Source organism: Cherax quadricarinatus, chromosome 45, assembly GCF_038502225.1.
Source record: "Cherax quadricarinatus isolate ZL_2023a chromosome 45, ASM3850222v1, whole genome shotgun sequence".
Lineage (NCBI taxonomy): Eukaryota > Metazoa > Arthropoda > Malacostraca > Decapoda > Parastacidae > Cherax > Cherax quadricarinatus.
In genome coordinates, this window is record NC_091336.1 from 14150985 (window position 1) to 14176128 (window position 25144).

Here is a 25144-nt window from a genome sequence, read left to right on the forward strand (position 1 = left end):
GTCATACGCCTTTTCCAAATCCATAAATGCCACAAAGACCTCTTTAGCCTTATCTAAATACTGTTCACTTATATGTTTCACTGTAAACACCTGGTCCACTCACCCCCTACCTTTCCTAAAGCCTCCTTGTTCATCTGCTATCCTATTCTCCGTCTTACTCTTAATTCTTTCAATAATAACTCTACCATACACTTTACCAGGTATACTCAGCAGACTTATCCCCCTATAATTTTTGCACTCTCTTTTATCCCCTTTGCCTTTATACAAAGGAACTATGCATGCTCTCTGCCAATCCCTAGGTACCTTACCCTCTTCCATACATTTATTAAATAAGTGCACCAACCACTCCAAAACTATATCCCCACCTGCTTTTAACATTTCTATCTTTATCCCATCAATCCCGGCTGCCTTACCCCCTTTCATTTTACCTACTGCCTCACGAACTTCCCCCACACTCACAACTGGCTCTTCCTTACTCCTACAAGATGTTATTCCTCCTTGTCCTATACACGAAATCACAGCTTCCCTATCTTCATCAACATTTAACAATTCCTCAAAATATTCCCTCCATCTTCCCAATACCTCTAACTCTCCATTTAATAACTCTCTTCTCCTATTTTTAACTGACAAATCCATTTGTTCTCTAGGCTTTCTTAACTTGTTAATCTCACTCCAAAACTTTTTCTTATTTTCAACAAAATTTGTTGATAACATCTCACCCACTCTCTCATTTGCTCTCTTTTTACATTGCTTCACCACTCTCTTAACCTCTCTCTTTTTCTCCATATACTCTTCCCTCCTTGCATCACTTCTACTTTGTAAAAACTTCTCATATGCTAACTTTTTCTCCCTTACTACTCTCTTTACATCATCATTCCACCAATCGCTCCTCTTCCCTCCCGCACCCACTTTCCTGTAACCACAAACTTCTGCTGAACACTCTAACACTACATTTTTAAACCTACCCCATACCTCTTCGACCCCATTGCCTATGCTCTCATTAGCCCATCTATCCTCCAATAGCTGTTTATATCTTACCCTAACTGCCTCCTCTTTTAGTTTATAAACCTTCACCTCTCTCTTCCCTGATACTTCTATTCTCCTTGTATCCCATCTACCTTTTACTCTCAGTGTAGCTACAACTAGAAAGTGATCTAGTATATCTGTGGCCCCTCTATAAACATGTACATCCTGAAGTCTACTCAACAGTCTTTTATCTACCAATACATAATCCAACAAACTACTGTCATTTCGCATTACATCATATCTTGTATACTTATTTATCCTCTTTTTCTTAAAATATGTATTACCTATAACTAAACCCCTTTCTATACAAAGTTCAATCAAAGGGCTCCCATTATCATTTACACCTGGCACCCCAAACTTACCTACCACACCCTCTCTAAAAGTTTCTCCTACTTGAGCATTCAGGTCCCCTACCACAATTACTCTCTCACTTGGTTCAAAGGCTCCTATACATTCACTTAACATCTCCCAAAATCTCTCTCTCTCCTCTGCATTCCTCTCTTCTCCAGGTGCATACACGCTTATTATGACCCACTTCTCGCATCCAACCTTTACTTTAATCCACATAATTCTTGAATTTACACATTCATATTCTCTTTTCTCCTTCCATAACTGATCATTCAACATTACTGCTACCCCTTCCTTTGCTCTAACTCTCTCAGATACTCCAGATTTAATCCCATTTATTTCCCCCCACTGAAACTCCCCTACCCCCTTCAGCTTTGTTTCACTTAGGGCCAGGACATCCAAATGCTATATTTATGTTGTTTTAATCTCAGTTCGAGATTTTTACCAGTTTGACCGTAATAAACTTTATCGCAAATTTTACAATGAATCTTATGGACATATCCATCAGCATTTTGGGGGTAATTCTTTATCAAAAGTTTTTTTTACTGAATCAAGTTTTTTTAAATACAACTTTGATATTAAAAGTCTTAAGAAGAGAAGGCATATCAACCAAGTTTTCATGGTAAGGGAGAAACAACATATTTTTAGTTGAATAAGGCTGGTTGTCCCTTTTTTTATTGTAAAAAGTATTTCTAGCAACTTTGTATCAATTACGTTTCTTTACGTATTTGTAGTCCAGCGTTCATAGATGAGGAAATATAAAAAATTTATGAAATAGGTAATGATTTGAAATACCCAAGAAACGTAATTGATAATACAGTACTATGCCATCATCATTCTTAAAACTGTGTCCTCTCTAACCTGACAGCCAACATCTTACCTGGAATCATCAACTCAGCAATTTTAAGTATTAGAAACAAACAATAGGTACACACTAATTCACAAACAAAATTATTTTTAACATACCTGATATTTAAGCCCATGAAGTTATACAGAGAGAAGACATAATCTCCACCAATTATCATTCCGAGGTATGTTATAAATATATTCTTCAGGCAGCCAATAATGGTTGTGGTGAGAGCGGAATTGAACTGCGTACATATCATCACGGAGTACATTAGAATGAATCCCATGATACATGACATAATGAACTGTATTATGAACATTGCATCATTCCATCTATCATATGCCAAAGCCTGAAAGATTTAAAGGAGTTTGTCAGCAGAAATGGTATATGAATACTGGCAATTTGTAGTACAGTGGACCCCCGCCTTATGATATTAATCCATTCCTGAGAGCTCATTGTAAGCCGAAATTATCGTTACCCGAATTAATTTTCCCCATAAGAAATAATGGAAATCAAATTAATCCATTCCTGACACCCCAAAATATGAAAAAAAAATTTTTTACCACATGAAATATTAATTTTAATACACACAAACTGAAGAAGACATGCACAATTACTACTCTAGGGAGATACTGGTCAGAGAAATAGCAAACATCGAACTTAACCTAAAGGAATCTTATAGGAGTCAGGAATTGCGGGAAGAACTAAAAGCCATAAATGAAATCGAAAGAAACCCAAAGTATTTCTTTTCTTATGCCAAATCAAAGTCGAGAACAACATCCAGTATTGGGCCCCTACTTAACCCTTTCAGGGTCCACATGCCCTCTCAGAGACTTGTTCTCAGGGTCCCCCAAATTCCTCCCCCCCCCCAAAAAAAAAAAAAAAATTCTCGTGAAAAGATAGAGAATCTTTTCCCGATCATAATGACACCAAAAGTATGAAATTTGATGGAAAACTTAAGGAATTATGCTCTCGCGAAGTTAGCAGTCTCGACGATGTTTACTCATTGGCGATTTTGCCCACTTTGAGCCCTATTTTCCGCCAATCCCAATGTATTAGTCAACAAAAATCATAACTATTTTGCTAGAACTTCATTTTATCTATCGAATGAGTACAAGAAACCACCAATTTACCGATTTCAACTATCCAATAAAGTGGTCAGAATTTAGCAATTTTGCCAATTTCACACAAATTTCAAAAGATGCCAATTTCCAAATAGGGTCCAGAATAAACAAGAAAGACATTCCTGGCACTAAAATAACATTTCCTCTGTTCATTAGTCACGTCCCCAGGCCCCTCTTACATTTCTGTTGCTTTTCACTTTAAATTTTTATTCTCACAAAAAATAGAAGATTTATTGTTATGCAGACTACTGCATTAGTGTAGAAATGGTATAAATAATATTGGCGCACTTGTGAAAGAATATCAGACTCGCCAGTTGATGTTATTGGACGCTTAGCATGATTTGTTTACTTTTGAACTTTGGTAAAAATCGAACATTTCTGCTACTTTGAGCTCAATTTCAAGGTACTTTTCATTGTAAAACCAGTCAAAATCATCTCAATTTCTGTAATATGTCTTTCATTCTATACACTGAGACCAGGAAATCTAGAATACAGCAATAAATACAGTGGTCCCTCATTTTTCGTAATTAATCCGTTCCTGGAGCCGTTACTATAAACGAAATTTACGATTTATGAATCAATTTTCCCCATAAGAAATAATGTAAATACAATTAATCCGTTCCTGACACCCAGAAGTATTAAAACAAAAAAATTTTTACATGAAATATACATGTAGTACATAAACAATACAATGGGAAATGATGAATGAAACATTAACAGCATAACACTTACCTTTATTGGAGATTCTTCTTAGTGTATGGGAGACTGGAGGAGGAGGAGAGAGTGGATTGTTTATAGTTTGGAAAGGGAATCCCCTTCCATCAACACCTCAGGTACCATTTGCTTTTCTGGGGTTGCTTCTCTTCTCTGTTTCTTAATGCCACTAGGACCACCTTGAGAGTCACTGGAGTCCTGTCTCGCAAAATAACTGTGGAGAAAGCTCTGTTTCTGGCGTCTCTTTAACACTTCCCTAAAATGGACCAAGACTTTGTCACTGTACATGTTGCCAACCTGGCTTGCAACAACCTTGTTAGGGTGATGTTTCTCCATAAAGCTTTCCATCTTACCCCATATAGTAAAAATCTCTTTAATTTCTGAAGAAGGCTCTTCCTGCTGAAGCTCTTGCAGCTCCTCAGTGGTGAGCTCTTCATTGTGGTCTTCCACCAATTCTTCCACATCCTCCAAACTCACATCCAACCCCATGGAACTCCCCAGTGCCACAATTGATTTTACAACAGACATAGGCTCATTAGGGTCAGTCCCAAATCCTTCAAAATCCCTCTTGTCGACACAATCTGGCCACAATTTTCTCCAGGCAGAGTTCAAAGTCCTGGTAGTCACTCCCTCCCAAGCCATACCTATAAGGGTTATGCAATGGAGGATGCTGAAGTGTTCTCTCCAAAATTCCCTTAGGGTCAAGTGAGTGTCTGTGGTCACAGTCAAGCACCTGTGAAACACTGCTTTTGTGTAGAGTTTTTTAAAGTTTGCAATAACCTGCTGGTCCATGGGTTGGAGGAGAGGAGTGGTATTCGGGGGCAAGAACTTTACTGTGATGAACCCAAACTCCTCGAAAATTAGGTCATCCAAGTTTGGAGGATGAGCAGGTGCATTGTCCATTACTAGCAGGCACTTGAGATCCAATTTCTTTTCCAGGAGATACTCCTTCACACTAGGGCCAAACACTTCATTGAACCACTCGACGAAAATTTCCCTCGTGACCCATGCCTTACTATTAGATTCCAAAACACACACAATTTACTCTTCATAAAATTGTTTTTCCTGAACACTCTGGGATTTTCAGAATGGTATACTAGTAATGGCTTCACTTTGAAATCCCCAATAGCATTAGCACAGAACATTAGTGTCAGGCTGTCTTTTATAGGCTTGTGTCCTGGCATTGCCTTTTCCTCTTGTGTAATGAAGGTCCTCTTTGGCATTTTCTTCCAAAAGAGGCTCAAACCAGCCTTTGCTGGCCTTAAATTCACTCACATCACCACTATTTGCAGGCAATTTCTTTACCAAATCTTCATGCAACTGCCTAGCCTTTTCACAAATAATCGAAGTCATAAGAGTATCTCCTGCTAATTGTTTCTCATTTATCCACACCAATAATAACTTCTCAACCTCTTCCAGTACTGGTGATCTCATTTTTGTCAGCATAGTTACTGCCTTTGCAACAAGAGCGTCCTTTATTTCCTTTTTCTTGGCCACTATGGAACATAAGGTTGTGTAGGGTTTCTTATACATCCTGGACAGTTCGGCCACACTTGTACCACTTTCATATTGTTCAATGATGGTTTTCTTAAATTCAATCGTATTTCTCACCTTCTTTACCACAGGATATTATGAAATATTTCGCTGGAGAACGTGAGGGGACCTTAGCTCACTGGTAAACAATGCCAGACTGGCTGCCGCCCCGGCTCACGCCGTGGGTACGCGTCCCGGATGAACTACGACTCGCGAATCAACCTATGAAAAGCGAGTCCATGTTTATACGAAAATACCCCTATGATTGGCGAAATTTACAATTACCGGGAACTACGAAAAGCGGGGGACCACTGTACCATACGAAAATATAGTGCAAAGTCGCTGTTTTAATCCAAAAACACGGTCAAATTTTTTTTTTCTTATTACACACTGTGTGGTGCAAGATTTTTTTTATACTGCGCACACTGACCACATAGACCCATTCTTTCATATGTAGGCCTACCAGCTTTCTCTTACTAGATTTGAAGGCACTAGAATTTATGAGTACTAGTACGTCATGGACCCTGGTGCGTAAGCCGTACTAGTACGGCCGAATCCCTGAATGGGTTAAACAAGATGGGTCCTACACAGATGACAGCAAGGAAATGAATGAGCTACTCAAGTCCCAATATGACTCAGTTTTTAGCAAGCTGCTAACCAGACTGAGAGTCGAAGATCAAAATGAATTTTTTATGAGAGCCACAGAATTTGGTAAACACAAGCCTATCTGATGTTATCCTGATGCCAAATGACTTTGAACAGGCGATAAATGACATGTCCATGCACTCTGCCCCAGGGCCAGACTCATGGAACTCCATGTTCATCAAGAACTGCAAGAAGCCCCTATCACGAGCTGTTACCATCCTATGGAGAGGGAGCATGGACATGGGGGTCGTCCCACACTTACTAAAAACAACAGACATAGCCCCACTCCACAAAGGGGGCAGTAAAGCAATAGCAAAGAACTACAGACTGATAGCACTAACATCCCATATCATAAAAATCTTTGAAAGGGTCCTAAGAAGCAAGATCGCCACCCATCTAGATACCCATCAATTACACAACCCAGGACAACATGGGTTTAAAGCAGGTCACTAATGTCTGTCCCAACTCCTGGATCACTACGACAAGGCTAGATGCACTAGAAGACAAAAAGAATGCAGATGTAATATATACAGACATTGCAAAAGCCTTCGACAAGTGTGACCATGGCGTAATAGTGCACAAAATGCGTGCTAAAGGAATAACAGAAAAAGTTGGTAGATTGATCTATAATTTCCTCACAAACAAAACACAAAGAGCAGTAGTCAACAGAGTAAAGTCTGAGGCGGCTACGGTGAAAAGCTTTGTTCCACAAGGCACAGTACTTGCTCCCATCTTGTTTCTCATCCTCATATCTGACACAGACAAGGATGTCAGCCACAGCACCGTGTCTTCCTTTGCAGATGACACCCGAATCTGCATGACAGAGTCTTCCATTGCAGACACTGCAAGGCTCTAGGCGGACATCAACCAAATCTTCCAATGGGCTGCAGAAAACAATATGAAGTTCAACGATGAGAAATTTCAATTACTCCGATGTGGTAAACATGAAGAAATTAAAACTTCATCAGAGTACAAAACAAATTCCGGCCACAAAATAGAGCGAAAAACCAACGTCAAAGACCTGGGAGTGATCATGTCGGAGGATCTCACCTTCAAGGACCATAATATTGTATCAATCGCATCTGCTATAAAAATGACAGGATGGATAATGAAAACCTTCAAAACTAGGGATGCCAAGCCCATGATGACACTCTTCAGGTCGGAAATAAAAGAATCGCGGTTACTAGGGAACCAAAGTAGAAAAAGTGTTACGCTCAGATTTCACACACAAGACAGGAGAAAACATCTAATAATTTCATCTATTAAAGCAAAAAAAGATATATACAGTGGAACCTCAAAAATCGAACTTAATCCGTTCTAGGAGCTAGTTCTAAATTCGAAAAGTCTGAAATTCGAAGCAATATTTCCCATAAGAAATAATGGAAATACAATTAATCCGTTCCAGAAACCCAAAAATATTCACAAAAAAAAAATACATTTTATAGAGATTAATTACAGTTTTACATACACACAACAAATGCTATAGTCTTTAATTATGTATAGTAATATAACATAACATTTTTACTTACCTTTATTGAAGATTGGTGATGGCATCTGGAAGATAGGGAGGAGGAGAGAGGGAGTTGGGGTTATTGTTTGGAAGGAGAATCCCCCTCCATGAGGATTTCCGGTATCAAAGCCCTCTCTGGGGTTGCTTCCCTTCTCTGTATTTTAATGCCACTAGGACCAGCTTGAGAGTCATTGGACCCCAGTCTCACAAAATAACTGTCTACAGTCCTCTGTTTCTGTCTCACAAAATAACTGTCCACAATCGTCTGTCTGTCTCACAAAATAACTCCACAGTCGTCTGTTTCTGTCTCACAAAATAACTGTCCATAGTCGTCTGTTTGTCTCACAAAATAACCCCACAGTCGTCTGTTTCTGTATCACAAAATAACTCCACACTCGTCTGTTTCTCTCACAAAATAACTGTCCACAGTCATCTGTTTGTCTCACAAAATAACTGTCCACAATCGTCTGTTTCTCACAAAATAACTCCACAGTTGTCTGTTTCTGTCTCACAAAATAACTCCACAGTCGTCTGTTTCTGTCTCACAAAGTAACTGTCCACAATCGTCTGTTTGTCTCACAAAATAACTCCACAGTCGTCTGTTTCTGTCTCATAAAATAACTGTCCACAGTCGTCTGTTTCTGTCTCACAAAATAATTGTCCACAGTCATCTGTTTCTGTCTCACAAAATAAATGTCCACAGTCCTCTGTACATCCTGGCAAGCTCAACAAGTCTCACTCCAATCTCATACTTCTGTATTATTTCCTTCTTCACATCTATGGTGTTTCTCACTTTCTTTACCACAGGGGTACCGCTAGCAAGTTTCTTTGGGCCCATGGCAGCTTATTTCACAGCCCCACAAGCACTAAACACAATTAAATAATCATAAAATGTGTGAATGAGATCGCAGGTTAGTGTTCACTCAAGCATAAACAAAGCTAGACTGCTCACGGCGCCTGTGCGGGGACGTGGACAGAGCGGGCCAGCGGACAGGTCCCATACCCGGCGGTCTGAAAATAGGGGCGCGTTCGATAATAGGGACACAATTTGTCCGAAAAAAATGGTCTTATTTTTGAAACGTTCAATATGTGATACGTTCGATTTTTGAGGCTCCACTGTACATAAATGAGTGTCTCACAAGAAAATGACAGAACCTCCTGTACAGAGTGAGAAAGCTAAAATGTGAGAATAATGATAAAATTCACCAGTGCTTTGTACGTGATGGACAAATTCTAGTAAGAAAAACAAATGTAGGCCCTGTGTACTACATTACAAATGAAAATGAACTAGCAAACTTCCTTCATGATGCAAACATTACAGAGTCTGACTGATATTAGTGACGAAATCCTTACTACGTTAGTGTATGTTACTATGTCATTATTGAACTAATCCCAGTACTATCACCTCCTAGATAGTGTTTATTACCTCATCCCAGGTGTCCCACACAGTTCTCTGTGTGACCCAATTTGCGTTATCTTCCCAGATTCCCAATTCACAATTTATTTTTTGTTAATAGGATACTTACTCTTTAACCCTTTCAGGGTCCGTCCCGTAGATCTACAGCTTCACGTTGAGTGTCCAAACCGTAGATCTACACCAAAATTCTAGCGCCGTCAAATTTAGCGCGAAATTGCTCATAGGCCTACATGTGAAAGAACAAGTCTGCGTGGTGGGTGTGCGCCATAAACAAAAAATTTAGGCGCCCGCATAGCATTGTGGGAACACCGGCTCAGTTACCCTTGTTCACCATGCCTCGTCGCAAGGCAGCTCTCACTCCAAGGAAAATTGGGACTCTCCTGTTCCTATCTGATAGTTCTGACAGTGATGGAAGTGGAAATGAAGACGAATTCTTTGGCTTTGATCAGTTAGTGACCGAAAGGAATGACCAGGATATCGATAATAGTGCAGAAAACCCTGACGATCCTCAACCTTCTACCTCTGGTGTGGGCACTCGTCAGTCACGGTCGGTTGTACCTCAACGAAAGAGAAAACTATTATTTTCGCGTGGCCAGGCCTCTGACTTCAGTAATGATGATGATAGTGATGTGGATTGTGATTTTATTGCTCTTGACGATCATTTGAGTAGTGATAGTGAGGAATCATATTCACCAGTGAAGCGTCGGTATATACGCCATCGCATGTGCTCGGGTAGTGTACCCTATGCCGTGCCCAGGGGACGGAGTACATCCCGTGGCCCTACACCAAGTATAGATAGTGATAGTGAGGATGACGTGGCTACACTTGGCATGGATAGACCACAGGCATCACTAGATGGTGGTAGTGGTGATGGTAGTGCCACGGCCATGCGTGACTCACCAGCCCAGGCTGGGACCCATGCTGCTGACTCCGCAGTTCAAGGACAAAGCAGAGCATCAGCCACCAGCCCACCACAACCACAACTACCCGCACAACCAGCCTATGATGTCCAGTATTCACCAGCAAACCGTATCTGGGATTGGCAGCAAAATCCCAATTTTGTTCCCAAGCCCCACCACTTCGATGACTCTCAAAGTGGAATTCTACCAACTTGTTCCCTTGGAAACACTGCAAATGAACTGGAATTCTTTGAATTATTCTTTGACCAGCCATTGATGGAAACTATTGTCAGGGAAAGTAATAAGTATTTTGAGTACACCACAGTCAAGACTACACCGGTGGAAAGAGACGACTGTTGCAGAAATGTATTTGCTTTTTGCAACAATAATGCTTATGCCTCATGTATAGCATAATATAAAAGCATACTGGTCCACAGATCGGCTAATTTCTACCCCGGTCTTCAGTGAAATCATCCCAGTGAACAGGTTACGTATGTTGCACTTCTCTGACAAAACCAGGCCTGACAGAAGTGACAGGTTATACAAGATCAGAAATGTTTTTATGTATCTCAAACAAAAGTTCAGCATATACTTTTATCCATTCAAGAATCTTGTAATTGACGAGTCTTTGATTTTGTTCAAAGGTAGACTGTCATTCAAGCAGTATATACCGAGCAAGAGGAAACGCTTTGGTATAAAACTGTTTGTACTCTGTGATTGTGACAGTGGCCTGGTGTTGGATATTGTTGTATACACGGGTAGTAAAACATTGAGAGATACCAAGATGTTATTGGGTATCTCAGGTGACGTAGTGAGAAACATGATGGCACCTTATCTTGGTAAGGGGCATACATTATATACCGATAACTGGTACACAAGCCCATTACTCAGTGATTTCTTGCAAGTGAACAAGACAGATGTGTGTGGCACAGTGCGGTCTAATCGTAAACATATGCCCAGGCTCAACGCAGGTGCTCGTGGTGATGACGTGCAGGTGTTTACTGCCAATGACATCATGGCATTACAGTGGCATGACAAACGAGATGTCACATTGTTGACAACCATTCACCATAATGAAATGCAAGACAGTGGCAAAGTTGATCGAGTGACTAATGAACGTATTCGAAAACCAGTGACAGTGATTGATTATACACAAAACATGCGCTTGGTTGACAAATGTGACATGCAGATTGGCTTTGTTGATTGTGTTCGTAAAAGTTACAAGTGGTACATGAAACTTTTCTTCCATCTCATGGACATTTCAATGCTCAATGCATATAATATGTACCAAATGAAGACTGGCAACAGACCACCGTATGGTGAATTTTGTTTGTCTGTTGTCAGACAACTCATAATGAAGTACCAGGTAACAACACCTGCTATACAACAAGGTCCTCGAACTCATCAGGATATACCCAAGTGTTTGAGGAGGGAAGGTGATCATTTCATAATACAGCTTCCTTCAACTCAGAAGAAATTTGCTCAGAAGAGATGTGTTGTCTGTGCACAAACAAAACGACGGCAACAAAGACGCAAAGACACTCTGTTTATGTGTGAGGAATGTAAGGTACCTCTGTGCATGGTGCCTTGTTTCAAGGAGTTCCACAAGCTCCAGCAGTTCTAAAACCATGTCCAGTGATTGTAAATATATGATAGAACATTAATATTATACAAGATTTGTGCATGTTTATTGTAATAACAACAGTGGTAAACAATAATATGATAATAACTTTAGTGCAGTTACTGGGTTCAATACAGTGAGCTTATATATATACATTATATACAGTATTGGTCTCTCAGGCCCCAAATGTTAGTAGGAAAAGAAAAAAATTGGAAAAGAAAAGAAAAAACTACAAAAACTGCTAAATGAAGTAATGCGCGTATGTGGAAATCGTCGATGTTGCTGCCACCAGGTCATTTTGGACAAACTTCTTGGCACTGTATCTCGGTAAGTACTGATCAGAAATTTTTTTTTGTCTTATTACCTTCACAAAAATATGCTCTTTAATTCTGTAAGAAAAAAATAATTTTTTTTTTTTTTTCAAAATTTCTTGGACACTGGAGCACCACTTCAGATTTTGGCCTTGGACCCTGAAGGGGTTAATAATATCTGTATTACCTTTTTCTTTCCTACTTAAGCACTGTTAAAAATTATCTTATAATCATACCTAATTTTCCCTTTTCTCCCAAACTACAAATAACAAACTAGTGTATGTTCCTACTACACTACTGTGCAATACCTTGAATCAACTACCTCAAATAATATTCCTATAGTGATATTAATTGCTCACACTTTATGCTATAAGGCAAATCCTACTCTCAGATTATTTTCATATCTTAGTGACTATATTGTGTGTGCAATTAGTGTATATTTCAATTACATTATTGTTCAAGGCCCAAAACTATCTTTTACTAACTACTACCAACTACCTCATATTATTTTTAATTTTTATAGTACAGTAAATTGCTCAACTTATTATATATAACAAATCAGATCTTACTCCCAAATCAATATCATATCTTAGTTACTATCTGCCATTTTAACTTTGTTTACCATTATTTAATTTAGTCCCTATATATTTTCTCCTTTATTTTAGCTTTACATAACAACCTTAGTTCACATACAGTAGGGCCCCACTTATACGGCAGGTTAGGTTCCAGGCTACCGCCGTAAAGCGGAAATCGCTGTAAAGTGGGACACCCTTTTTTCCCACTTATAAATGCATACAAATACTAGGTAACAAGTTTACACTAACATATATTAAGTTAGCAATACAACTAGGCATCAAAAAACAATAAAAAAGTACAATACACACATAGTGCACTCATTACTTACCTTAAAATATTTATAGTCTTAGTCTAGGGTGAGACAAGTAGTATTTATTGTAAGAAATCAAGTGTGGTATGTATGGTAGTCAGCCGGGCTACCATACCAGGCCACCCCACCTACACATCATATTCTATTACATTTAAGCATCCCAGAGCAATAAAATGCATATACAGTTTACTCATTACTTACCTTAAAATATTTGTCGTCTTAATCTAGGGTGAGATGAGTAGCATTTATTGTAAAAAATCAAGTGTGGTGTGTATGGTAGTCAGCCGGGCTACCATACCAGGCCACCCCACCCACACATACTATTCTATGATATTTAAGCATCCCAGAGCGATAAAATGTATATACAGTTCACTCATTACTTACCTTAAAATATTTGTAGTCTTAATGTAGGGTCAGGAGTAAGTAAATGAGATAAAACGAATAAATGAGAGAGAAAGAATGAGTGCATGAGAAGGGACAGGCGCAGAGTTATGTAAACAAACCAGGCGAAGGTAACTTTTGTAAACAAAGTGTACACGTCTGGTTTGTGTACAAGTTACATTGTGTACAGGTTGTCTCTACACTGATATGGTAGAATAAATAAAGAACACTCCCATTCTCATGTAACATCATTTTGAGAAGAAATGATGCTCTGAGTGAAGGCAATGGAAATAAGTCACTCTGTCTGATTTTTTTGGTTATCCTGGGTTCTCTACACATATGCTGTTATGTATGATAATCTATGTAACTGTATTTGTGTATATCTGAATAAACTTACTTACATACATACGAAAGGAATAATTTTCTACAGTTACACCCAGTAACACATTTTCTCTTATGTTAGATTAGAGAAAATGTTATTCTTGGCATCACTTGTACATTATCTGGCTACCACATCTCATATTTATGTTTATTTATTCTATTGTGGGATGTATTTATCATCTTTTATGTTATGTATCATGTTTATTATATAATTTTGAAAAAAATATCATGGATGGATTAATGAAAATGTGTATATTAACGTAATATACGGCATTTAATGATACTTGGTGATTATTATTATTATTATTTCTTATATGGCATCACTTGTGCAAGTCGTCTGCTACCACATCTCATATTTATGTTTATTTATTCTACTGTGGGGTGTATTTATCATATTTATATGTTATGCATCGTGTTTATTATATAATTTTGAAAAAATGTCATAGATGGATTAATGAAAATGTGTATATTAACGTAATATACTACATTTAAATGAGACTCTGTGATTATTATTATCATTACTAATATGACGTCTGGAGACATAAAACACTCTTACTGATTTTAATGTGTACCTGCATGCCAGCACAGTATGTAAGTTTATTTAAGTACACGTATACATAAGTATAATTATCAGAGTATATATAAAATATGAAATAACTTTTAAAAACACTTAAAATTTTGGAGTTTCCAGACATAATGGAGAGACTTAGTGCTTACAGATCTCACAGAGAATGTAAACAAACCAGGTGGGGCACGGTGACCGTATTAGAAAGTCAGGTGGGGGGAGCCATATAGCGAGTTTTGGTCATAATTTGAAATGACCGTATTAGCGGAACGCCGTAAAGCGGGGCCCTACTGTATTCACAAATGTTAAAATAATCAAGGTGCTATTCTCAGGTGCTAAAGTGTAATAAGTTCACTATTTTGCCATTATATTCCCTAGCTCATTTATTTGATTACCACTTTATTTGTTCACCATAAATTTTTTTTTAGTCCCTTTTATATTGTCTCCTTTATTTTAGCTTTAAAGAACTACCTTAGCTCAAATTTTTATATTTGTTAAAATAACTCAGGTGCTATTTTATAGCTTTAAAATATTTACTTTGTCTTATACTTAATTCTAACTATAGATTCACTATAAATCTTATGATAACAAGCATTGATCCTGATACCAACCTCTTATTGAATGACTTAAATGAATCAAACAGTAACTGTAATTACTACACAGCAGAACAATCAAAGGCACTTAATCTAGTGATACCAGTGAATAGCAGAATACAGTGTTGTAGTAGCAACTAACCAGTATTATAATGGTACTTAGTGGAGTGGAGTGACTTTCATTAGTTTCTTTTTTCTTGAAATACCAGACGTATACTATGAATCTCATATAACCTGTAGTTACCAGCGGTCGCAATATACACAACGAGAAGCAATTATTACTACAGAAAAAGTGTCCTTCCTCCAAAATTTCCACCAGTCAACTATAGTGATAATATAGCATTTATTGTGGTGGAGACGAAAAAACCTAGAAAAGCTAGATACAGCGACTGATAAACAAGGGTTGAGGCTCGACCGTTCATCATTGTAGGAGCTGCCAGCAATCACCGGTTCTTCAACACGCAAGTTATACTTTTGTAACAATCAAATCACATATTACTTGGGCAGATAATTTCAAGTAGATCCTTCATGTGTTAGCCCAAATCACTGACCAGTATGTTTTAAATAAGTGACCCACTGATCAGATCAGACTGGTTCCAAACCCTCGACTGGTCCGAACCCTCAACTGGTCCGAACCCTTGATGGTCCGAACCCTTGACTGGTTTCAAACGGATTCGTTGGACAATAAAGCAGACTGTAAACGGATGGGGTTGTAGGCGCCCTTATCAAACACAAACAATAAATATAAATCAGGAACGTACACGGTAAGCTGTCCAATATACAAGTACAGTTAGAAATAGAAATACAAATAGCTAGAGCTTCATTTAAGGAGGTTATTAATAGAGTATTCAAGAGGTTGCTAGTAGAATTACAGTAAATCAACCATTCAAATCATTATGAAGCTCTGTGTAGTGTGCAGTCAATCAAACAAATGGGCTTCCACATGGATAAATTGTCATTTTTGTGGAAATTGGTGTCACGCCCCTTGTGCAGATATCCAAGAACTAGCTACAAGCAGTATTAAAACAGGGAAGTGTTTTTGGGTATGCCCAAATGAGATAAATCTGTGGACTAATATCACAAGGGTATTAAAAGAGGATAACATCAAAGCTGCTTTCATAGACAACCTGGAAGCTTTCTACAACAGATGGGAACATAAAAAGTCTAGGCTGAATGGTACTGCCCTTGATACTGGCCATGTAGTCAGAAACTGTAAGGCTGGAGGTGATGTCCTGGTAGTCAGTAAATGTGGGGCTGATAGTGCTGTCCTGGGAGACAGTAATGGTGAAGCTGGAGGTGCTGGCCTGGGAGACAGTAATGGTGAAGCTGGAGGTGCTGTCCTGGGAGACAGTAATGGTGAAGCTGGAGGTGCTGTCCCGGGAGACAGTAATGGTGAAGCTGGAGGTGCTGTCCTGAGAAACAGTAATGGTGAAGCTGGAGGTGCTGTCCTGGGAGACAGTAATGGTGAAGCTGGAGGTGCTGTCCTGGGAGACAGTAATGGTGAAGCTGGAGGTGCTGTCCTGGGAGACAGTAATGGTGAAGCTGAAGACAGAGACACTTATGCAGCATATGGGAATCTTTATTCAGGAAACGTTTCGCCACACAGTGGCTTCATCAGTCCAATACAAAGAAGGCATAAGGAGAGGAGGAGAATGAGGTAATCAGTCCCTCAACCTGGAGTCGATGTGTTCAGTCCATCAATCTTGTAGAATGTACAGCATAGGGCCGTAGACGTGGCTTATATACTGTAGTGAGGTGAGGTGAAGCAGGCGGAGGCGGGGTCATAGTGGTACCATCCACTAGTCGAAGTTAGGTCTTCGTCCAAAGGTTGAACAAGTGTTGAAGAAATCTTTGTAACAAGATCCCATGTTGCTGCAGTGTCTGACAGTTGTGATGAATGGTTTGAAAAACCGACAAGTTGAAGATAGAGACACTTATGCAGCATATGGGAATCTGTATCTATCCAGAGAGGTCTTTTTCTGGCGTTTCTTGAAGATTTCCTTGAAGTGGGACACAACACTGTCATTGTGCATGTTGCAGATACGGCTTGTTTCAGCTTGGTCAGGGTGATACTTTTCAACAAAACTTTGCAACTCATTCCACATTCCACACATGTCCTTAATCACTGAAGAAGGCACCTCATCCACTCCCTCTTCCTCCTCCTCTGAAGCAAGTTCCTCGGCTGTGGTCTGATGCTGTTCCAGTTGAAGCTCTTGCAGTTCGTCAGTGGTTAGCTCTTCTCTGTGGTCATCCACCAACTCTTCCACATCCCTGTCACTCACTTTATTTACCAAAGGGCTTGCACTAGCTTTCCTTGGGTCCATGATGACTTATTTAGCAGTTGCAAGCACAAAAAACAATGGATTATTATGAAAAGTATTGTATGAACCTGCGGGGTGATGGTCATGTGTTGGTAAACAATGGCACACTGAGCTTGAATGGCGTGGGACACTGGCTTTGTGTGCGCGGTGACAGGCGGATGGGTACCGGACGGTTGCCGAAATACAAGTTTTTTCATGAAATTCGAGGCCAAATTTAAAAAAAAAAAAAAAAAAAAAAAAACTCACCGAAGGTCGAATTTCGCGAAAGTCAAGGCTGCCGAAACTCGGGGGTCCACTGTGCTGAATAACTGTATCTCATAAATCATATCTCATAAATGTTTCTCATTATTGTATCTCATAAATGTCTAACCTGTGACACAATCAAACTTTGTTTTTTTTAAATACATTACCTAACAGAATACTCCATTCTACTGAATGCTCAGCAACACAGTAAATGACCATATGACCTGTCTTTGTAATACTCATTTGTGCTAAATTGTTATCTGTTTACAATAATGTTTTTACCACTGAATATATCACTGCTTAGTTAATCTTAAGTTAATTTTAAGCCTGCCCATAATGCTCTGCATACAAGGGGCTTTGGCATGTTGCACTTTAATAACTGTATTCCTTTGTACTTCTCTGTATCATGTTCAAATTAATAAATAAATAAATAAATAAATAAATAAATAGGCTGGAATATTGCTGCACACTAACAGCACCTTTCAAGGCAGGTGAAATTGCTGACCTAGAAAATGTACAGAGAACCTTCACGGTGCGCATAACAGATAAAACACCTCACTTACTGGGAGCGCTTTTAAGTTGTTGAACCTGTACTCCCTGGAATGCAGGGAGTACATGATTATATACACCTGGAAAATCCTAGAGGGACTAGTACTGAACTTGCACACGAAAATCACTCACAACAAAAGCAAAAGACTCGGAAGACGATGCAACATCCCCCCAATGAAAAGCAGGGGTGTCACTAGCACATTAAGAGACAATACAATAAGTGTCAGGGGGCCCGAGACTGTTCAACTGCCTCCCACCATACATAAGGGGGATTACCAATAGACCCCTGGCTGTCTTCAAGCAGCCACTGGACAAGCAACTAAAGTCGGTACCTGACCAGCCGGGCTGTGGCTCGTACGTTGGATTGCGTGCAGCCAGCAGTACAGCCTGGTTGATCAGGCTCTGATCCACCAGGAGGCCTGGTCACAGACCGGGCCGTGGGGGCGTTGACCCCCGGAACTCTCTCCAGGTAAACTCCAGGTAATACTAAGAACAGAAAACATGACACTTACCTTTATTGAGGATCTGGTGGTGATTGATGGGATGGGAGGAGGGGAGATGGTGGAAGTTGTTATTGTTTGGAAGGGGAATCCTCTTCCATGAGGGCTTGAGGTAGGAAGTCCTTTTTCGGGGTTACTTCCCTTCTTCTTTTAATGCCATTAGGACCAGCTTGAGTCATTGGACTTCTGTCGCATAACAAATCTGTCCATAGAGTTCTGTTTACCTGGAGTTTACCTGGAGAGAGTTCCGGGGGTCAACGCCCCCGCGGCCCGGTCTGTGACCAGGCCTCCTTAGGTCAGTGTCCCAGGATGCGACCCACACCAGTCGACTAACACCCAGGTACCCATTTTACTGATGGGGAACATAGACAACAGGTTGAAAGAAACACGTCCAATGTTTCTACTCTGGCTGGGAATTGAACCCAGGCCCTCGCCGTGTGAAGCGAGAGCGTTAACCACCAGGCCACCTCGTGTACCTCGTGTTCCTGTAAGATTTGCCTAAAATGGGCCACAACATTGTCACTGTAATGGTCACGACCACGACATGCAATAGCTGTGTTAGGGTGATTTTCATCCATAAAGGTTTGCAGTTCGACCCACTTTGTACACATTTTCTTAATCTTTTTTTTCAATTCCATACTAATTCTCACCCTTTTTACCACAGAGCTGGCACTAGAAGCTTTCTTGGGATCCATGGTAACTTATTTTGCAGTTACAAGCACTAAAAACACTGGGATAATGTGAAATGTACCGAATGTATCCATAGATGTGACTGCACTGGCTGGCTTGTAAACACTGGCACCCATGGGGCAGCGTGGACAGTTCCCAGACAAATCACGTTGGGCGAGTTTTTTATCGTTAGATGGGGCAAAATTTTTACACTCAAACACTTCGTTAGGCGGATTTAACGTTATGTGATTCGTTCGTTAGGCGAGGGTCCACTGTATATATTTCTTACTGGAGAGAGAAAACTCTCCAAATAACCTTTATTTCCCAATACAGATATTCCAAAAGAAATGTGGATGTTTTGCTAACAACAATTACAAGCATGTACGACATAATTTCATGATAAAGATTACAAGTATAATTTTTAATTGTGTACCTTATCCAAATCTCCATTAAACCAACAGAATACTGCAGCAAAAGGGAGCATGAAAAATGAGTTGTAATAGAGAAGGCCATATTTCCCGAGCTCCTTGCTCTCCAGTTTCTTCTTCACGTATACACCATTACCCGCCGTGAATATGTCATTAGTTAGGACGAAGAAGTATCCCACAGCATCAAAGGAAAGATCATTTCTGAAAAAGAAACAATGATATTAAAAAATATTCCTAATGGTTATAGTGGACAGTACTGGCACACCGATTATGAATCAAAATCCTCAACCTTAGGAACTGGCCAAACTTCTATAGCGCTACAGTACTTGACTGTTAGCCTTTCCATTCTTTGTGTGTTTTTGATGTGTTTGGAGAAATATTATATTAACCTTATACTGTCCAAACGTAGATCTACGCTCGCTCGCACAGCGCTCCGAACATAGATCTAAATTTTTTTAATGCTTTCAAATGGTGAAAAATCAAGGTCGGAGCACTATGTACGTAAACATAGATCTACGTTTGGACAGTTTAAGGGTTAAAATGACTTAAATGAAAATAACTCATCAATCCACTTACTGAAACAAGAGTGTGGTGATCATGGAAGACATGTATGATATGTTCGGAAATATTATTCAGTTTAATGGAATACAGTGGAACCTCTGCTTATGAGTTTAATCTATTCCGTGACTTAGCTCATAACCCAATCTGCTCATATGCTGAGTCAATTGTCCTCATTTAAATTAACTGAAATGCCATTAATCCATTCCAGCAGAATTCTTGCTCTCAGGAGGCAGGACAAAAATACTACTTCAATATGATGCTAATATCAATTCTATGGTTTATTTATCTATCTCAATTCATCTAATATGACATAATAAACAATACAATTAACACAGAAACATGAAATATACTCTACAATGAATAAAATAGGTCATAATATGGCGAGTGGTGGTGGCGGCGTCCATTCCCTCTCCCGCTGACTATATCTTCCCGTGCTTGTATTATAAGAGAAAACAGAGTGTTTGTGAGGCTAACTACACTAGTTTCATAAATAAGTTTCATAAATAGGAAATATTGTATAAAAACATAATAGCAAATGTAAAGAAATAAAGTGGTTTTATAAAGTGTACGTGGAGGTGGAAGTGGAGAGTGGAAGATAGGCTACTTGCTACTAGCTCCTACCACCACTGCACACCTCGCTTGTTCATCTATGATTTCATGCTGTAATTCCATGGACATCATCCTCTTTTTCTTCTCAGCACTGTCCTTTGCATTTACTTTCTTAGGACCCATGGTTAGAAAAAAAAAAATTGGCAATAACATGAGAAATGCTTCCACGGTGACATAAACACATTGCACAGCTCAGTTGATGTTGTGGCATTGTCTGTGCCACCTAGTGACGATGTTCTGAAACTCACTTATTATATTATTGTTATTATTAACCCTTAAACGGTCCAAACGTATATATACGTTCTCTCGCATAGCGCCCCAAATGTATATATACGTTTCCTTTGTCATTCATTCAACATTGGCACGATAGGCCTGAGTTGCCTAGACATGAGAGAATGGGTGTGCACACTCAGTGTGAGCCATATGAAAAAAATTGGGGACGTCTGAGTACCAAATGCTCTTTTTTCTTATAAAAGAATAATTTTTTTTTTCTCAAAATATTTGGGGCGCTACGCACGTGAACGTATATATACGTTTGGACCGTTTAAGGGTTAATTTAGGGAACTGGAGCACAGATCCAATTCCCTAGATCAAGAGCCCCTCACCAGCATCAAGGACCCTCCCTTGAGGGGGAAGCTCACAACCTGAATTTTGGCTCATATCCTGGAGCAAAAAATCGACTGAGCGACGGCTCGTATCCTGAAAAACTCGCATGGTGGGGCTCTCATAAGTAGAGGTTCCACTGTACATTGGTGCACTATCAATCTGTGGCAATGCCCTGTGGGAAAGGGTATTGCAAGAATGTTATTTTTCAACAATGGGACCTAAGTAAATTTATAAAAATACTTGATGTTACATGTGCTTTTGAGTTGGCACGCTAAGGGACCTGAAGCTCATCTGCCTTGTTCATTTTTGTGCTCAGGTTTTCAAAGTTGCTTGAAACCTTCACTACCTCACCTCCCTGACTGGTTTGAATCCTGGAGTCTTTTTCTTACCTCTTGATATTAGGTTCTTGATTTCATCTGCTTCCAGCAAACTAAGTCTTGTCACCATTAAATACTTGCTGAAATCTGCAGCCACCATCTTATATATTTGATTTTCATCAACACATCATGATAAAAGGCAGCAGCCTCAGTATCAGCGCTCACAGCTGAGTCACTTAATGTCAGGTTATGCATATTGTTGCACTTTCCAAACATGTCAAACTAGCTCTTAGTAGAACTGACAGTAATATGCTGGGTAGCCTCACCACTTTAGTTTTAAATCCTAAAACAATTTCATTGCTATCACACGTGTGAGAAATTTAACTAAATTTTTTTTCAAGTATAAATGATTTACAGTACAGTATTTTGAAAAAATATTAGAATAAAGATTCATTTAACTATTCCTGTTACTACATGCAATGCAATGGATAAAATGCAACAAATATAAGTTTTATAATTATTTCAGTTATTAGTAACAGTAACAGATTACAAGGAAAGTACTCACAGTGCTGCAATTATTGATCCCAAGATCATTGTATAAACTGTCATCTGTATAGTCAGTGGAGGATTTACTCTGAAAAAAATATGAAACTTATATTGAAACATCTACAAACACAGGAATGCAGAACACTCTGCCACACTATATCTGATGCACATACTATTATAGATTTATGATTCTTTGTTAGCTGTTAGATATAATTCAAATACAGTGCTTGATTTACTGAGACAGTAAACATACAAACTTACCCTAACAATATTTTTTCGCCAATCATCGTAAATAGAATAGAAAATCTTCTTAATACTGTAAACATAGGCAAGCTGCAAAAACAAAAAATATTACAGAGTAAGATATTTACCATTATAAACTACATTTGAAACAATAAATCCTCATGAACCTTTTAACACAGCAAACATACTGTATCACAGGTTAACAGTGACTCATGATATTGTATAACTGGTTAACAGTGACTCATGATACTGTATCACTGGTTCACAGTGACTCATGATACTAGAGTCCTTAACAAATACCCAGTAACCTCAGTAAATGGCATATAAAACAACACGGTACTTATCCAGCAAGATCAAAAATATTAAGGAGGGCTTTTTGAGGAACCATGTACAAACAAAAATGGTGGCAAATATCCATTAGGACTTTTTATTGGCCTAAGAAAAGCTTTTGACACAGTAGACCACAGCATCCTACTCCACAAACTTAAGCATTATGATATAAGAGGCCATGCACTCGCATATTTCAAATCCTACCTTACTAATAGGTGTCAGTACGTCACCATTAAAGACAACCTCATCAACATGGCCAATTGGTACTGGAGTGCCACAGGGAAGTGTCCTTGGTCCCCTGCTCTTCCTCTTATACATCAATGATCTTCCCAACGTATCACAACACCTGAAACCCATTCTCTTTGCTGACGACATGAGTTATGTCATCTCCCACCCAAATCTTGCCACACTCAACACCACTGTTAACGATGAGCCCTCTAAAAATATCTACTTGGGTGACAGCCAATAAACTTACACTTAACACTGACAAAACCTTCTATAATATGTTTGGTAACAGAGCAGGTGTTGCACAACTTAACATTAAGATCAACAACACTCTTATTGCCAAACATAATGAGGGCAAATTCCTAGGCCTACACTTCGACAGCAACCTGAATTTCAGCACCCATATCCAACACACAACAAAAAAAGTATCCAAAATGGTTGGGATCCTCTCCAAGATACGTTACGACGTGCCACAATCAGCCCTACTCACAATATACTATTCACTCATCTATCCCTACCTTACCTATGCTATTTGTGCCTGTGGATCAACAGCAGCAACACATCTAAAGCCAATAATAACCCAACAAAAAGCTGCAGTAAGAATAATCATACAATCCAATCCCAGGCAACACCCCTTCCCCCCCCACTCTTCAAAGATCTAAACTTGCATAACACCAGGCATAAAAATATGATGTTCCCCGTGTCCGGCTAAACCTATACAAAAATTAAATGTACATAAAAAGACCTAAAATCTGGAACACCCTACCTGAAAACTCTAGAACTGCAGACACAACCATCACTTTCAAATACCATTAGAAAACATCTTATCTCCCTGACACACGCCACCGTCAGCTAACTACACGAAAACCACCTATTCTCTTGTATCATGCGCACATAAAAAACAACCTAGACCTACTCTCGATATCTGCAATTCCCCCACAATTCACACTTACACTCGCCCAATTGACTATAAACATAGAAATATGTAATAAAACTATTAACTAATGAATCTTAAACTAGTCATAAGTTTGCCTGAGATACTCCAATATAGGAGCTTTAACAGAAACTACGTATTGTACCAAGACAAAACCATTCACATTGCTAAATTTATAAACTGTAATGCAGTTGACTAGCCTTAATATCAACATGCCCCATAATCTGTACCAATACAGAGTTTGAAATTAATCTTAGTCTGCCCGAAATGCCTAGTCATGCTAGGCGTGATAGTGGCCCTATCTGTAATTCGTACACCTACCATCCGACTTATGACTGGGCTTGGTTCTGACTAACTGGTTGTAAGTCAAAATGAACATAAGTCAAATCTTACTATTGAAACATTGTGTACAGCACAAACAGTTGGTTATTTCCCAGAACATCTGCATACAAAACATGGTCGTAAGTCGAGTGGTCGCAAGTCGTAAGTTGGATGGTAGGTGTATTTTATATGTAAACCACACACTGTAACCAATATCCTATAATATGTAAACCCCGCATTGTAATCTTTATAGAGAATAAACTTGATTGATTGACTGAAGTGCCAAAAATAAGAACAGATAATAATACAGTGGACCCCCGGTATTCAATGGCATCGGTATTCGATAAATCCGGTATTCGATGCATTATATTGCAAAAATTTTGCCTCGGTATTTGATCAGATACCGAGACGTGTCCACGTGTGGCCTGAACTGCCCCGTGTGTGCCAGTGTTTACAAGCCAGCCAGTGTACGCGCATCTAAGGATACATTCGGTACATTCCATATTATCCATATTATCACTGTTTTTGGTGCTTCTTTCTGCAAAATAAGTCACCATGGGCCCCAAGAAAGCTTCTAGTGCCAACCCTTCCAGAAAAAAGGTGCTAATGACTATTGAAATGAAGAAAGAGCTAATTGCAAAGTACGAAAGTGGAGTGCGTGTGTCGGAGCTGGTCAGGTTGTATAATAAACCCCAATCAACCATCTCTACTACAGTGACCAGGAAAACGGCAATCAAGGAAGCTGTTCTTGCAAAAGGTGCAACTGTGATTACGAAACAGCGACAGAAAGTGTTAGAAAATGTTGAGAGACTGTTATTGGTGTGGATAAATGAAAAACAGATAGCAGGAGATAGCATCTCTCAAGCGATCATTTGTGAAAAGGCAAGGCAGTTGCATGACGATTTGGTAAAGAAATTACCTGCAACTAGTGCTGATGTGAG

At 39.2% G+C, this 25144-nt stretch overlaps 1 protein-coding gene across 1 annotated transcript in view; it reads right to left on the reverse strand.

The window, feature by feature from the left end:
• Positions 1-25144, reverse strand: part of frc (fringe connection) — a 252883-nt gene that overhangs the window by 21306 nt on the left and 206433 nt on the right. Inside the window, exons 5-8 of the mRNA XM_070094316.1 lie at positions 22412-22483; positions 22170-22238; positions 19517-19712; positions 2341-2570 (exon numbers count right to left, since the gene is read on the reverse strand). Coding sequence (XP_069950417.1) covers positions 2341-2570; positions 19517-19712; positions 22170-22238; positions 22412-22483 — 567 coding nt within the window. The remainder of the gene's footprint in view (positions 1-2340; positions 2571-19516; positions 19713-22169; positions 22239-22411; positions 22484-25144) is intronic.